At 42.8% G+C, this 17,409-nt stretch overlaps 1 protein-coding gene across 1 annotated transcript in view; it reads right to left on the bottom strand.

The window, feature by feature from the left end:
* The window catches only part of LOC122927959 (kinesin-like protein klp-3), a 67,988-nt gene that overhangs the window by 10,206 nt on the left and 40,373 nt on the right, over positions 1–17,409 (bottom strand). The window contains exons 9-10 of the mRNA XM_044280324.1: positions 8,941–9,001; positions 7,288–7,496 (exon numbers count right to left, since the gene is read on the bottom strand). Of these exons, the coding sequence (XP_044136259.1) occupies positions 7,288–7,496; positions 8,941–9,001 (270 nt within the window). The remainder of the gene's footprint in view (positions 1–7,287; positions 7,497–8,940; positions 9,002–17,409) is intronic.

The raw sequence follows: 17,409 nt of genomic DNA, 5'->3' as shown, positions 1-17,409 counted from the left end.
TTTTATCTACTTACCTGGATTCCACGTTGTTTGTATATATGGACTGAGCACCACGTTGCTGCATTGCTAGGACACACGGAGAGCCAGCGATTTAACAGAGAGGCACTGTGCTGCCCCGTTTTATCTTTTCTCCTCTCTAACCCGGTGCTACTCTTCAGATATGCTGTCAATCTTAAACTAAGTCAGTACAGGGTATGCTCAGGTATTTTGTGCCCCTACCAGTAATACTACCTACCTTTTTTTCTCCCCTTCCTCTTCCCTTTTCCTCACTTATTTACTTTCTCCTCTTACCCCTTCCCTTACCCCTCTTCAACTGCCATATTTAGCTTATATGCTCCACCACCACTCCTCCTTTCTGTGAGGGGTAGTTCAAAACCTTTTGGTAACTTCTGCTGATAAGGTTAATTGCCTTCAGTAGGGAGGTGCTCTCTAGGGAGACTCTATTGGTTATAGGTCCCTGGGGAGTAGGTCCCTCCATTTGTTTAAAGGGAATCTGTCACTAGCAATTTAGCAAAAACATTTTTTCATGAATCCATGTTTAATAAAGTATCTTTTTTCCATATGTCTTGTTCTTTTTATTGTGAGTCTTGTCATTTCTTCAAAAAAACGATTCTTATGATATGCAAATAAAGCTGTAAGGTGCCCAGAGGGGCGTTATTCTTTCTCCACAGTGCCCAGGAACGCCCCTCTGAAGTGTTGTGCCCGCCTAAATTTGAAAACTAAGAACTCCTCCAAGTTCAGCTAAATCGCCTCCCAGAGGCGCGGCTAAGTGCTCAACACCCCCCCCCCCTCCCCCAGCGCCGCGCTCTGCGGCAAACACCCCGATCTTCCTCTCGCCCGCATCCGAAATCCCGCGCAGGCGCAATGCCGGCGATTGCCTGCGCTATGATAAGACGACTGAGGGCAACAGCGTCACTGGGCATGCGCCGATCCTATGTATCAAATCAGTTTTTTTCCACAATAAAAGCACACAGAGTTATGGGGACTTGGTATTGTGGATGTGCTAGCGGCCATCTAGCAACCCATGTCCTCAGCTCTATACCCAAAATCCAGGTGACAGGTTCCCTTTAAGATTAAGATATTTATAGCCCCCAAGATTCCATATGTGCTACAAACCTTACCTATTTATTTTCCCAACTCTTTCTTCATTAGGTTCCGCAAGCACTTTCTGGCTTATACTTGGGGGTCCTTGAATCATACAATCGTTTACTTAATCAGGCAAAAACGGGATAGTGGGATTGGTTTACCAGATACACTGTTGTTATATGATGCTATTCAGATGTCCCGTATCCTTGATTGGCATAACTGCCCCTCACTTAACTTTATCTACCTGTAGAGGAGGAAGTTGTGGAATTTTTCCTTACCCAAGCTTTGATCCTTGTACAAATGAATGTTCCTGTTCCAAAGGGCCTAAACATCTTGGCTAAAGCTCTATTATAGTCTTGGAGGACTTCAACTCAGAAATCCTTTCTATGGCCACTCCTCACTTAGGAGTTTGGGCAACATTTTAGGGCTCAACGATCCATACTCTTCATTATGGTTTTCACTTCAGCGTAAACTGAAGAAATATCTGGTTGGGGATCTTCTTTAAGATGGGGCTTTTTCTGACTTCCCCACCGTCTAGTCTCTGGTTACTGACGTGACAATTGACAGAATTACTTATAATCACCTGATCCTTAATCTCAAGCTCATGATTAAGAAAGGCTGTATTAGTAGAGAACTCACATGGTTTAAGAAGATGGTGGTTTTGTGCTCCCTAGTTCCAAGGGCCATATTGAGAATCTGTGCAGAAATACTCTCTTTTCCGTCTATCAAGAGGCCCCTACCCTATACTTTTGCTTGGGAGAAGGAGCTCTCTGATGCTTTCAGCCTCTGAGGTCTCACAGACTCATAAATTCTGCGGAAGTCCCTCTAGCTGCATCACATTGCAAGAGACTTCATACAAACTGGTTAGCAGGTGGTATAAAACCCCTGTGGTACTGAATCATTTTGACCCTACTTTACCTTCTGCTTGTTGGAGAGGGCTCTCAATGGTAAGTTCCTATTTACATATATTGTGTGAATGCCCATTAATTCGGCCCTATTGGGCTGGAATGTGCAAGGTCCTGTCCAAATTATGCCCCAATGCCCCGACTTTGACTTCTAAGACTAACTTTCTGAATGTCCTACCGGCTTCTAATTTCACATATAACAAGACTCTCTGGTTGCAATTGACTTTGATGGCTAAGGCCACTGTATTGGAGACTAACTTTGGCTCCCCTGTCTTTCATTGGCTGTGGAAAGTAGCTGCTAGAATGGAGGAATGGTGTCATTTGGCGCACCGTACTTATTGCTCAATACAGATGCTTATGGTTAAAGTTTGCTGTTGGATCAGAGATCCTCCCCTTTTTGTCCACTTAATGATGGGTCAGGATCTGACATGTGTTGCTTGGCTTTCTCTTCCCTAACTGGTTTTGACAGGACCAATATTCTCTTTCTCTTAGTTTGATCCCCGTGCATTCCCGTACGTTCCAACACTCCTTTTGGTGTTTATGCTTGAATCTGTCATTGCATGGCTTGCAGTGATGGTTAGTTCGCAGTGTTCGCCAACGAACACATGCGGGGTGCCAACTTGACTCACCCGTCCGGCGATGCACAGGTAAAGCCCTTACCTGTGCCTGTATTGGGAGCCCGTCTGAAATCAAATGCGGTTACCGGAAGCAGGCAGTTCTGGGAACAGCCTGATGAAGGCCCCCGGTGGCTGTTCTCAGAACTGCCTGCTCCCGGTGACCACATTTGATTTCAGACCGGCTCCTGGCACAGGTAAGGGCTTACCTGTGCATCGCCGGACGGGTGAGTCAAGATGGCAGCCCGCATGTGTTCGTTGGCTAACACTGCGAACTGACCATCACTGATGGCTTGTATGATTCAGATGTCTTCATGGCCTTTGGGTATTTGCACTGTACTTTTCTGTATTTGCTCCTGATCTATTGCCTTACATAAAAATTTCATAAAAAGACATTTAACACAAAATGTATGGGTCTCAGGGGTGCTCTCAGACATTTATAACATATTAGATTCAATTTTGAACAACATCTGCATGGAGGTTGTTTGTTTTTCCCGTGTTTCCTTGCGTGGGTTTCCTTTGGGTACTCTGGTTTCTTCCCACACTCAAAAGACATACTGATAGGGAACCTAGATTGTGAGCCCCATTGGGGGACAGCATGATGATAATGTCTGTAAAGTGCTACGGAATATGTCAGCACTCTATAAGTGAGTAAAATAAATAAATATGTCAAAATGTCTATAGTAGGAAACCAATTGTCAAAATGCACGCAACAAAAGCATACAACCACCAAGCATAGCTTTTCTTTCTCAGCAGCTCATACATTTCTTAATTGTCATATTTACAAGGTGTGAAGACATGTACTCTCATAGAACTTTTGCACCCTGGGTCAGGAACCATCCGTTGTTGTTTTTTTTTGGCCCATGTTTTCCAAAGGCAAACAAAACAGCTATAAACATTTTGTCACATTCCTGACTCCTTAGAAGCCCGTTCCAGGAAAAACTAATAAAAATTCCATTAAGCAATGCTCCCAAGACCACCTAGGTTCTGTTGCGTATTTTTATTATCCTTGGTAGCTCATGCCAGTAATAGTGGCCTATAGAGCTCTGTGTGTCATGTCCATGACTAGCTCTACCTCTGGCATACCTGGTCATGCTCCACTCCTTGTGTCTCAACCATTGTGCATCCCATTATTTACTTATCTTTCTCTTTACAGACCCCATCTCCCACCACTCCCCGCTCCCTTGTCAGTTATATTGCCTCAGCCAATACTAACGCAGCATAGGTGAGATGTCACAGATCTTGAACCGCACTTCCCACAACCAGTGCTTTACTCAATCATTATAGAGGTAATAAAAAAAAAAATCTTCTCAAATCTGAAGTGGATAATACATGCAGTTATTTATACATTATTAGAGTTCACATATATAACTGGGCATGGTCACCAAATGATCATTTGTCCAACTGTCAATCTGATGCTCCCAACCTACATCTTCTGGGGAATCAATTGGATAAGCTAGGAGAAATCTAACATGTCCAACCTATGGTTCTTCAGCAGTAGTCTGGAATTCCACTAGTAGAATCTAATGTCCATATGCTATCTAGTATACTTTACGTCAATAATACTCTAAAGGTGCATTCACATGTGCTAGCCAAGCTGACAATTATTGGGAAGGGACCTCAGTGGAGGAAAAAGCTTGGCATGATCTGCTGCCCAGAAAAGATGATTTAATGTGCTGCATGAAGGATCATTTCACACAGCATTTTATTTATTCTTCAGTTGATTAGCAGCACATTTACATGGGCAGATTTATTAGGAAGGAGCTTTTGTAAGTAACATTCGTTCCTGATAATCTGCCCAAGAACTGTGCAGTGTAAATCCAGTTTAGGATCAAGGTGCCCAGCATGAGAACAGCATGGCTGCTGCCTACTGGAAACAGCAGGACATCTATCCACAGGTTGTGTAGTATTTCAGCTCGGGCCAATTCATTTCAATATAACTTAGCTGCAATAGGAGACACAAGTCATCGACAGGTGGGGTGCTGTTTTTGTGAAAGGAGCCCTGCTCCAAACGACTGGACCGATCTGTACCAAATTTGACACACAGGTACATCAGGTGTCCGGGAAGGTTTTAGACCTCAGCTCTCTAGGACGTACTGTTCCTGAGATATTTCCCAAAAAACACATTAGCATACAGTCACATGACATACACAGTTACACCAGGATTCCATAACATAACATTTTTCTTTACTGTTAGAGGTCACTGTTAAGGGGGTGTGGTGCTGTGAAAGTCTTATATTAAGGGGATAGGGTGCTGTGGAGGTCTTATATTAAGGGGGCATAGCCAGTGGGGGGGGTCACTGTTAAAGGGGAGGGGCATTGTGCGGGTTAATGTTAATGGGACAGGCAGGGCACATGTAGGGGTCACTGTTAAGGGGGCCGGCCACTGTGCAGGTCACTGTTAAGAGGTCAGGGCACTGTAGAGGCTACTTTTAATGGGGCGGGCATTGTGAGGTGAATATTAAGGGGGAGGGTCACTGTGGAGGTCACTGTTAACGGGTGGGTTGCTGTGAAGGTCAAAGTTAAGGGGGGTAGGCTGCTGTGGAGGTCAATGTTAAGGGGCAGGGTGCTGTAGAGGGTCAGTGTTAAGGGAATGGCCCGCTGTGAAGAACACTGTTATGAGAGTGAGGGGCTGTGGAGGTCACAGTTAATGGGGAGGGGTGCTGTGGAGGTCACTATTAAGGGGGAGGTATGTTGTAGAGGTCGCTGTTATGGAAAACACTGTGGATATCATTTGAACTCACAGACAAAGATTAAATAGTCGAAATACCCATGCGAAGCACACACACAGAATAATTCATTTTAAACAATTCTGCAACTAACCCAACAATGAATTCATTAGACTAGGAATCAAAAGCAATTATTATTCCACTATCACATTTTCCTCCCCCCCAATTACACCCAAAACCACCCTTTAATTGTTCATTCATTGTTCTCAATGACTAAACGATTAATGGTTCCTCTTTTAAACTCAATGGAAGGGATTAATCTCTTGGTTCCCACTATCTAGTTCATTTGCTGCCCTGATCTTTTAAAAAAGACGATTGCCCTACAAAGAGATTACAAATCGCCTTGTAGAACATTTAATAGAAATCAATGTGCTGCCAATGGGATGATTACACTTCAGGGATTAATTAAATGCAATTGAGTGATCAAACATTACCCCTCTACTTTATCTCTCTCTGCATGGATGCTGATATGATAAAATATATTTCAATTACTACCAGAGCACCATTATTTTGAATTATCCTATTATTAGATTACATTTGGCATATTTGGGTATTTTTGATGTTACAAATTCCAATAGGCTATAAGGCCATGAATAATGAAGGGAAGAACTCATAGAGCAATTCAGAATATGCCGAATCTGTTGCTGAGAAAATAGCATTTAGGGGCCATAGTTTCCTTATATACTTTTTCAGTAATCTGCCTCATTGTGCAGCTGGGCACTGCCTATTTCTAGCCTCTTATACAGTATGCACTGCTGGATCAGGTGCTTTTGCAACCATTTTTGTAAAGCGGTGAGGCAGTTAAATACAATCAGCATATACTGTTTATATCTGCTGGTATCTAAATGTTTCTAATAAGATGGTTAGTGACATTGGAAAGAATAAAGTGCACATAAGTCATATCAGGTGCTCCATTCCAGGGTTAGCGTGGCCTATAAGCCTATTTGGCTGAGAGGTAGCTACATTCGGGCAGTTGCTAACTGGAAGCCTAATTTTCAGTTAGTAGAAAGAAGTTTATTATGCCTATAATTCTTTAAAGTGGCCATACACTTTGTCTGAACACTCATTTGGCCAGGGGTATGGGGATATGGGAAATGGGGAGAAGGGACAAAGCCAACGCTAGATAGCAGCAGCCATTTGCCGTCAGGAGAAAGTCAGGACAGTGGCAGCCTCGTACACATTAGATGGTCTTCTGGGACTGATGAAATCAGTGGGTTCGTCTGACGTTCATGTAATGTGTATAGACACATTTATTTCATAGAAAATATTTATAAATGGTGCAAATTCATTGATATATCTCAAAAAATTTAATGTTTTTCATGTGTGACATATGCTACATCCATCATATACCATTTCATTGAATGCTGTTGGGAGATTTATCAAGACTATCGCTTTCTTGATATCCTCAGGGCTGCCAGAGAATTCACCTAATTTATGACAAGGTGCACTCCTCGTTATAAATTAGGTGCATCCTCCTGCAGTCCATGCGCTCAGAGCTGCCATTGATTTTTGGCATAAATTAAGGTAGATTTGTTGGGGAGGCTGGCCATGCCCTCTTCCCACCATTGCCATGCCCCCTTTAAGGAAAGTACTGAGAGAGATGCGACAATTTTTTGAAAAGATGCACTTAAAAAGTCGCAAACACACAGTTTGCAACTTTTTAAAGCCACTTTTCAGGTACAAGGGAGACGATAAATATCCCTCTTTGTCCCTTCTCTGTACGGGAAGCTGACTCAAAGCCATTGGAGCCAAACTTATAATCCAAGCCAAGCAGTCAAAGAGCAGCCTTCTCATTACTGGGTCAGCGTCCTCTGTACTTCACAGTACTACAGCTTTAGGGAGTAGAGTTCCTTGGAGGAAGCACCACACACAGAAAATCACAGGTAATTTCACTGGCTCCATAATTCCCATTACAAAGACAAATCGTGATAGAAGACAATGAAGAGATGTTACCTTTCAGTGTTCATTTTTGTAGATTCCACTGTTCTATTCTTCTCACCAAATGACATTATCCTTTTTATATCATCTTCAGTCAATACTTCCATTTCTGTTAATCCAGGCAGTGTTACCACTTTTCCATGTGACCTGATCTCAAGCTGTTTGTTCCCACTGTGAGAGAGCAGATCCCACACTCCTTCATTATAAATCTCTATCATTGAAATCTAATCAAAGATAAAAAATAAAAAGGATAACCATGAGGAAAGCTGAAAAATCTCTGTCCGTTGGAACGTCGCACACACATGAGAGAATAAGGTACGAGTTTTGCTTCAGTCTAACCATTTTTGGAGGGCTGCCATCCAGGCAGGCTGGCCATAAACACAACAGTGTTGATTGAAAATGGATAAATGAAAGAATATTTATCGGATGATTTAACAATTAACATCACATAAACAAAACAGAGGAATAAAAGCAACTTTAAAAACCCTTGATCATTGAGTGGGAACAATATGTTCAATGTCCCTTATGTTAAAATAATCCTAAACACCAGGAACAACTACATGGAAACAAACTACAATCAATGTCAACACAAGTGTAAAGATAATCAAATTATTCCAGATCATTTATTGCAATAGATGTAATGACTGTCATCACTGGTCATCATATTTCAGATCTTCATACCCAAAACGAGCATTTAACTAGTCATATGGGAATCTGGAAGTGGGTAATTTCACACCTTCTGGACCATACTTAGCCTTCATATAAAATTAAGGTTAAACCTACGTTGTAATAATATATAATAAACTGGTCTGGGTATGTCCAAATTCTATACTGTATGTTCACACCACTGTCTCTAGGAGTCTTCTTACCAGTTCTCTATAACATTATCAGTCTCAAGTATCAGTGCTGTTGGGTGTCAAACAATGTGATATAGACCATCATACAAAAGTTAACAGATACATTAGGGGTTCTCTGAGATTTTGATATTGATGGCCTATCTTCAAGATAGGTCCTCAATATTTAATCGTTGGGGGTCCAACTCCTGGCACCCCTGCTGATCAGTTGTTTGAAAAAGCTGCAGCGCTTCAGTGAGAGCCGTGGCTAATTCCTAGGCCAGTGACGGTCACATGATGACATGGCCTAGATGCAGCTCAGTCCGATGCAAGAGAATGGGCATGAGCTGCAATACCGAGTACAGATGCTATACTATGTATGACACTGTGCTTAGTATGTTGTGAGGAGGTTTCAGCACTCAAAGGAGCATCGTGGCCTCTTCAAACAGCTGATCAGTGGGGGTGCTGGGTGTTGGACACACACCATTTAGATATTGATGGCCTATTCTGAGGATAGGCCATCAATATCAAAATCCCAGAAAACACTTTAATTACAGGTTGTCCTCTATTCACTGGATGGGATATGACCACTGGGACCCCCACTAAACACCAGAATAAGTGTCCCATGTAGCCAGGAGGAGTTGAATGGAGCAGTGGTTGAGCATGCATGCTGCCACTCCATTCACTGTCTATGGCAGCAATGAAGATAGCCATGTACAGTGCTACAAATTACTTTTAGGTTTTAAGTCACTGTTAAAGTGAACCTACACTGTAAAGCTTGGGCGGTGATAAATGTGTACCGCTGTAAACAATAACGTACAATAGGAATACATACCCTTATGACATATTTAACCCTTTCTCTTTCATGACATATGCGCAGGAGTTCTCTAATTGACCTGTAGATATTGAGAAAAAATATTAATTTACATTCCATTACACTATACAGCAAATAATAATGCATTATACCTTTCTGATTCTGTTTTATAGGGAAAGCAATCTAGATTAGAAGAATGCTTAAAGGGAAACTGTTATCAGAAATGATCTATGTAGGGTAGGTGCCCTGAAACATAATCATACCTTTCTTTTAAAAAGTCAGTCCTACAATCCTGAGGGAAAAAAAAACTTTTATTATTTTCATTTTTTATAAATAAGGTTTTTGGTGCATGTGGCTTCCTGTGTGACATCGCTCCCGGCTGTGAAATCCCAGGGACTGTTAATCAAGAGGGTCAGGTACTGAGTAGGATTATTGGCAAAGTGGTGGTGCGAAAAGGAAACTATAGGACGGCTCTCCCTCTGACTGGGGGTGGCAAGGTGCTCCAAACTGATGTCGCACTCAAATCACCGAAAATAGTACAAAAAGGAGTGAATGAGCACTCCTATATCTGGACACACACAGGATCAATGTGGCATCACTAAAATAGTTTATTATGTGGATGCGAATGTCAAAGGGGATAAATAAAAATAAATACGTGTACTATGACAAATCGTACCGATGACTCCGGAATAAAAATTATATATAGAAGGATATATACCACAATCTCAAATATAGATTAAAATTAATAATCCTGCCACTCTAGTGATGAGCTGGATAGGATAGCTGCTCAACAATGGATAAATGGCTTAGGCTACTTTCACACTAGCGTTCGTCGGTCCGCTCGTGAGCTCCGTTTGAAGGGGCTCACGAGCGGACCCGAACGCAGCCGTCCAGCCCTGATGCAGTCTGAATGGAGCGGATCCGCTCAGACTGCATCAGTCTGGCGGCGTTCAGCCTCCGCTCCGCTCGCCTCCGCACGGACAGGCGGACAGCTGAACGCTGCTTGCAGCGTTCGGGTGTCCGCCTGGCCGTGCGGAGGCGTGCGGATCCGTCCAGACTTACAATGTAAGTCAATGGGGACGGATCCGTTTGAAGATGCCACAATGTGGCTCAATCTTCAAGCGGATCCGTCCCCCATTGACTTTACATTGAAAGTCTGGACGGATCCGTCCGAGGCTATTTTCACACTTAGCTTTTTTTTTGCCATTTTAATGCAGACGGATCCGTTCTGAACGGAGCCTCCGTCTGCATTATTATGAGCGGATCCGTTCAGAACGGATCCGCCCGAACGCTAGTGTGAAAGTAGCCTTAAATGAGCTCATTCACATCTCTGTATATAGCAAATGACTATACCTCCTAAATATCAATCTGAAAATGAAGATTAGTGACTGCAAACACAAATATATGAGCTGTGAATCAAAAAAGTCCAAATCCGGTAAAGTCTGTATATTCCAGTGCAAAGTAGTAAAATTGTGCAAAGATTATCAAAAAATCTTTGAAAAAAAAATATAAAAAATTATGAAAGTATATAGCGTGAACTTATAAGTGTCTATGTGATCACACAAAAGAATATTTGGATCGAGGTGATGAATCCTGTAATGTCCACATATAGGGAGGTTTATGCAGAGATGGTAATACAATCCCTGGAGGGTAATAAAGTTCACTGTATTACTTATTGTACAATGTTGCAATCAAAAGTATCCGATTGGCAATACAGACTAGCAAGCAGTTTCCATATTAAGTATTATAGCATACTATTTCACAGGGAAAGGATCCTGTACTCATATGTATCGGGATGATGTCCAGTTCGTGGCGTCCCATGTGGTGTGAGTGATAGGTAAGCTTACCTCTGCCTGTGCGCTGTTGTAAGGAAATTTCTCCGATACCTTGTTGGTGCGAATATGGCCAGTTGTAGTGGGTGAGCAAGTCCTGCAGTCGGAAATGGGTACTCTTTGGCTGTTCTGGAGTCACTCTGTAATGGGTTCCCTATTTGTCTTGGGCGTCCCTCGTGTCTCCGTCAGTACTCCGTACTTGGGCTTCACTGGCTGTCTGCTACTTCCGGTAGCACATTAGACGCTAACGAGAGGTCTGGATTCCTTTTAAGGGTCTGGATCACCTCGATCCAATTATTCTTTTGTGTGATCACATAGACACTTATAAGTTCACGCTATATACTTTCTCAATGTTTTTAATATATTTTTTCATTGATTTTTTGATCATCTTTGCACAATTTTACTACTTTGCACTGGAATATACAGACTTTACCGGATTTGGACTTTTTTGATTCACAGCTCATATATTTGTGTTTGCAGTCACTAATCTTCATTTTCAGATTGATATTTAGGAGGTATAGTCATTTGCTATATACAGAGATGTGAATGAGCTCATTTAAACCATTTATCCATTGTTGAGCAGCTATCCTATCCAGCTCATCACTAGAGTGGCAGGATTATTAATTTTAATCTATATTTGATATTGTGGTATATATCCTTTTATTTATAATTTTTATTCCGGAGTCATCGGTACGATTTGTCATAGTACACGTATTTATTTTTATTTATCCCCTTTGACATTCGCATCCACATAATAAACTATTAAAGTGGTGGTGCACCTGTCAGCACTGTAGGCAGGAACACACTGACAGTGAGCCCTAACTGGAACTCAGTCCGCTTTCCCTGCCTACTTGCAGCGCAAGCCCTAAGCAGCAAGTCTGCAACTGGACAATGTTCCCTACTCTGCTAAGTGTGAGACAGACACAGACGAAACAACACAGAAACAAGGTTGTATGGGAATGGGTCAGAACCGGATACAGTACCAAATCAGAAGACCGAGGATAGAATACCCAAGCCGAAGTCAGAACCAGATGGGAATCACAGTACCAAATCATGAGACAGAGAACGGTCAAAGGCAAGCCAAGGTCAATATAACAAGCAATCCAAACACGCACAGAATGAAACTAGGAGCACAGCTAGGGAGTAAAAACCTGTAACTGGCAATAGTGTATTGCCAGCAGAGGGTTTAAATAGAGCGCCGAGTCCCTGGATCAGAACCTGATAGGTCCAGGGACTTGGCGCTCCATTGGACCAGAACACAAACTACCCAGAATAGGCAGGCTGAGCTGTCACTCAGCCTGCATTATATCCGGACTCACCCAAACAAAATTATAGTTAATCTCCCCCTTCGCTTTGGGGAGGAACACAGAGAGCACTCTGTTATTGTGGATGCGCTCATGTTACCAGGGGGCATTGCTAAGCCGAGCTTCCTGGGGGGCGAGCCCGGCATCGCTTTTCACTTGTCACGGCCGCTCGGCAGACTTAGAGTGCAATGCTGGAGCCCGGGCAGGTAAGTTTGTGACAGCACCAAAAGGAAAGTTGTTCCACATTATCTAGAATATAATTGATTACATTTAATCATTTTATTACCCAATTTTCTGGTGTATACAGTACATTGAAAAATGGCCATAACTTCATGTTTACAAATCCCTTGCACCATTTTTTTCTGGCATGTCCATGTGACCCGTTTATCAAAGCTGCGTTGAAAGAGAAGCTAGACCACTGAAGTACCACTACTAAACAATATTCCCCAATTCCTACAGGCACCCATTATATGATGTGTTTATACTGGAAAAAGTTAAAATACATCACAAACTCCCAGATTTTAAGTCTTAAAAGAAGATTCAGTTGACTGCAAGTTACATTATAATGAGATTATCCTTCAGTTTTTATTTGACAGTATACTGTATAATACCATCTGCCACCATAGCATATTATATTCTGTAACTGACAGAATGCTCTCACTATCCTCCATAACCAAAATTATATTCTTCTATAAAATGATACTGTCAAAGAACCATTCCAGCTTTAGATGGTAAATATTTTATATTGAGCATTGAATTTCATATCAAGTATTTCATTGCGTACTTAATTTTTTATGTTTGTGATTGTCTTAATTTTATTTCTTATAAGTTACCCTACCATATTTACTTGCATATGCTAGAATAAGAGAAAAAATTGGATATATCCAATCTCAAAGTTGCTTTAGATGTTGATAGAGGTGACAAGAAGAAGAGTTTCTATTGTTTATATAAAATATTGTTTTACTTCATATTACAAATCTTCTAAAATAGCGAGGGAGATTTATCAAACTTGTGTAATGTAGAACTGGCTTAGTTGCCCATAGCAACCTGTCAGATTCCTGATCATTTCTCACAGCTCCCTTGGAAAATAAAAGGTGAAATCTGATTGGTTGCTATGGGTAACTATGCCAGTTCTACTTTACATCAGTTTTATAAATCTATCCCTAAAATATTTAAATACAGTGAAACCTCTTGAATATTCAACTTCCTTTATAAGACCATCACTAATCTAGGCCAGATTTGTTCTTTACAAATTTCCACTTCCTTTATAATAAATATATATATAGTAACTTGTTTTTTAGAGGTATTCCCCTCCAGAAGATAATTTTTTGCTATGATATCTAGTGGCCATCTCAAAGAAGTTTCACTGTAGATATTTTTATATTTGTTTTTAGTTGTTTTTTTTGTGTGGATTAAAATATTAATACAAAAGTAACACATTTATGTAAACTGTACAGTAAGGCATATTGACAGGGTTGTCTTCATGAAAAGATCACGCTATAGTGCTAATATTTTTGTTGCTGTTTTGTTTATTGTTCCATTCACCCCCTTAGGGCGCCATACAGCGGGTCCGCAATACACGGGGCACCGGCCGTGTGCATCCTGCATCTTGAATGGGTCCACAAATCCGGAGATGCAGTGCGGAACGGAACGGAACCACAGAACGGAAGTATATGAATGAAGTGAAAAGGAAATATTTATTTGTATGTTTATCTGTACGTTTTATTGGGTTCACACCCCCATCAGGGGGAACGTGTGGGACACCCCCCCACTTGCACTATTTAAAAGGCACATTGTGTATTGTGATTTCACTGCTTGATAAAGACCAGAGGTGGTCGAAATGTCGCTGTATTATGCTGCTGGTTTAAATTAACCCCTTCACGACTGCAATACGTTTATATACGTGATATTTGCACATGCCCCGTGCAGCTATCACGTCTATAAACGTCAAACCAGCTCTTTAATCCAAGCGCTGCAAAGCGCCTGGATTAAAGCGTCTGCCTCTGTCCTGCTGCTGTCATGGACAGCATACAGTGCAGTAATGCCGGCAAGGGACCAATCAGAGTGGCCCCTTGCCGGCAATTGATCAGATTGGTTAGTCTGTGCAGACCAACCAATCGGATCGCGGCAGTGTAAAAATGCCGGTTTCAGGCTCTGATCTGCGCTCTGCAGATCAGAGCCTGAAATCAGATAGTGTCCTCGTGCCCCCCGATCTGTGCGCCAAGCCCCCGTTGTGTCCACCTGCCGCTCATCTCCTGCTCTCATGCGCTCATCTCCTGATGCGGTCCTCCGCCCCCTCCCCATTCATTCTCCCCGCCCCTCCTGCCCCTGCCCCAGCCTCCCTCAATGTTGCCGGTGTTCTGCCAGATCGGCCGTACATCAACCCCCCTGCTGCCCCCGGCCCCGGTCCCCCTGCTGTGTGTGATGGCGGTGGCTCCATTTCTGAGCCGCCGCCATCAGCAGAGTGTCAGCTCTATGCTGACACTCTGCTGTAACCCCATTTTTCAAAATTTTGGGTACATTTTGGATTTTTTCATAAATAAAGGTGAAATATATTGACTCAAATATATGATTATCATGAAGTACAATGTGTCATGAGAAAACAATCTCAGAATGGCTTGGATAAGTAAAAGTGTTCCAAAGCTATTACCACATAAAGTGACGCATGTCAGATTTGTAAATTTTGACCTGGACACTAGGATTTTTTTCACTATTGGAGGAGTTCTGCGGATTTCTATATATACCGATCCCACTAGCACAGTCATTTTACCACCGTTTCTCTTGTGGTCCACCTTCTCTTGCATCCAGTTGTGGACTGACATGCTCAGTAGCTTCCCTGTTCCTGTTCTCCTTCCAGTGCCAATGCAGTTGTCACATGTCGGAGGCCCAAGGCAGACCTCCGGGACGTCATGTGAACTGGACACAGGTAAAACAGACCTAGGACCCACAGCGAACTTTATTACAAGTGTAATAAAAGAACATGACAGTACAGCAGGTTAGGCAGTAGTGGCAGCACTACCACAGAACCAAGTGCACCGGCAGACCAGAGGCAAAACCCAGAGAGCGGAGAGCCAGTGAGCCCCATTCTTCACAGAGCCCCTGGTGGTGGGGATGAACTGAGCCGAGGGCTCACTGGTCGCACCTCCAGGAAGGTCCCGATACACTTGGCCCCTACCTGCATAGAACCACGCTGGTGCAAACACCAGCGGAACAGACAGCAACAGAACTGGAACCCATGCAAACAACGGACATGGAACAGACAACAAGATGAAAGGGAACCAGCACAGAAGCAGATGCCTGGACCCCAAGTGGGATGGAAGCATGGCAGTATAAGGCAGAGCTGCACACAGACTAGAGATACACAAGACAAGAGATTCACACAGACTAGAGATTCCCCCTCTGGGGAAGCCAGGAACCCTCTAACAAAGGCAGGACAAACACAAGATAGGAACAAACTCGAAAGGAACTACAGGCAGACAAGAACGGACAAGGATCGGAAGCAGTAGGCACTGCCAGACAGGACATGGGACAGAAAATATCACAAGCAGTTTAGCACTGCCAGGTGAAACAAGGAACGGACAAGGATAACATAAACATCATACAGGACAGGTACAGATCAGACAAGGCAAATAACATCAACAACATAACAGAACAGGTGCAGTAGAACAGACCAATGCAATACCAGGCGACACCACACAAAAGTGCAGATGGCAAGAACCCCCTGGGTCAGCATCAAGGTGCTACACCCAGCAAGACACAAGAAAGACTGACCCCCCAGCCCCCCAGCTCACAGATAGATATAGGTGGATAACCAGGGCACCTGATAAGCCACACCTAGGACCAGATCAGGGGAAGTTAACCCTGTCAGAACAGGAGTACAGAACCACAAAACACACAGGCTGCAGTACAGGATGTTGCCCCTGGCAACCAGCATACACGGATACACAGCCAGTACGCCAGAGCACAAACAACCCGTGTAACACTGACAAACAGAGAAGCATCATGGGGAGAGCAACATTCACAGGCAGCAGTTCACAGAAGACACCGCAGCCAGCACACAGCCCCAAGCAACCAGCCTGCACAGGAGGCAGCCTGCAGCCAGTACGCGAGAGCGAGAGGGCATGCAGCCAGCCTACATGTTCACAACTGTCACAGGTGGTGGCGCTCCTCCTTGTTATCCATCCCCTGCTATATTGGTATGTCGCCATTGATTTTATACGAACTATATAGTTAGTATACCTGTATGTGTTACTTTGCTATGTTCGCTATGCACAGGTCACTTTTGGCATACCTGTTATTGCACTTGCACTTTATGTCAATATTACCTCTCTTACCCATTGTGGGATTTGTTAATTACATCAGCTGAGGATATTGTTGCATTGCTGCTCACTGTTACAGCTCGGGGATACTAGAACATGGGTGTGCTACTGTGTTTTGTCCCCGCTCATTCACAAGCATGTACTGTGAATTATCTTTTTAAAATTGTCATTAATAAACTCAATATTTTATTCTTTATACATGGTGTTTTTTTGCACTCTTTTTTGTTGTGATGTACTATATGTTGTCAGATTTTCATTTTTCATCAATCATAGCATAACCTCGTGAAGTAGCCCAGACACCTGTCATTGTTTCATCTCTACTTATAAATTCATAAAAATTTATACAGTTGCAAGAAAAAGTATGTGAACCCTTTTGAATGATATGGATTTTTGCACAAATTGGTCATAAAATGTGATTTGATCTTCATCTGAGTCACAACAATAGACAATCACAGTCTGCTTAAACTAATAACACACAAAGAATTAAATGTTACCATTAGAGTTGAGCTGACACCTGGATGTTCGGGTTAGAGAAGTTCGGCCGAACTTCCCGAAAATGTTCGGGTTCGGGATCCGAACCCGATCCGAACTTCGTCCCGAACCCGAACCCCATTGAAGTCAATGGGGACCCGAACTTTTCGGCACTAAAAAGGCTGTAAAACAGCCCAGGAAAGGGCTAGAGGGCTGCAAAAGGCAGCAACATGTAGGTAAATCCCCTGCAAACAAATTTGGATAGGGAAATGAATTAAAATAAAAATTAAATAAATAAAAATTAACCAAAATCAATTGGACAGAGGTCCCATAGCAGAGAATCTGGCTTCACGTCACCCACCACTGGAACAGTCCATTCTCAGATATTTAGGCCCCGGCACCCAGGCAGAGGAGAGAGGTCCCGTAACAGAGAATCTGTCTTCATGTCAGCAGAGAATCAGTCTGCATGTCATAGCAGAGAATCAGGCTTCACGTCAGCCACCACTGCAACAGTCCATTGTCATAAATTTAGGCCCAGCACCCAGGCAGAGGAGAGAGGTCCCG

Source organism: Bufo gargarizans, chromosome 2, assembly GCF_014858855.1.
Source record: "Bufo gargarizans isolate SCDJY-AF-19 chromosome 2, ASM1485885v1, whole genome shotgun sequence".
Lineage (NCBI taxonomy): Eukaryota > Metazoa > Chordata > Amphibia > Anura > Bufonidae > Bufo > Bufo gargarizans.
This window is presented reverse-complemented; position numbering and strand designations above follow the sequence as displayed.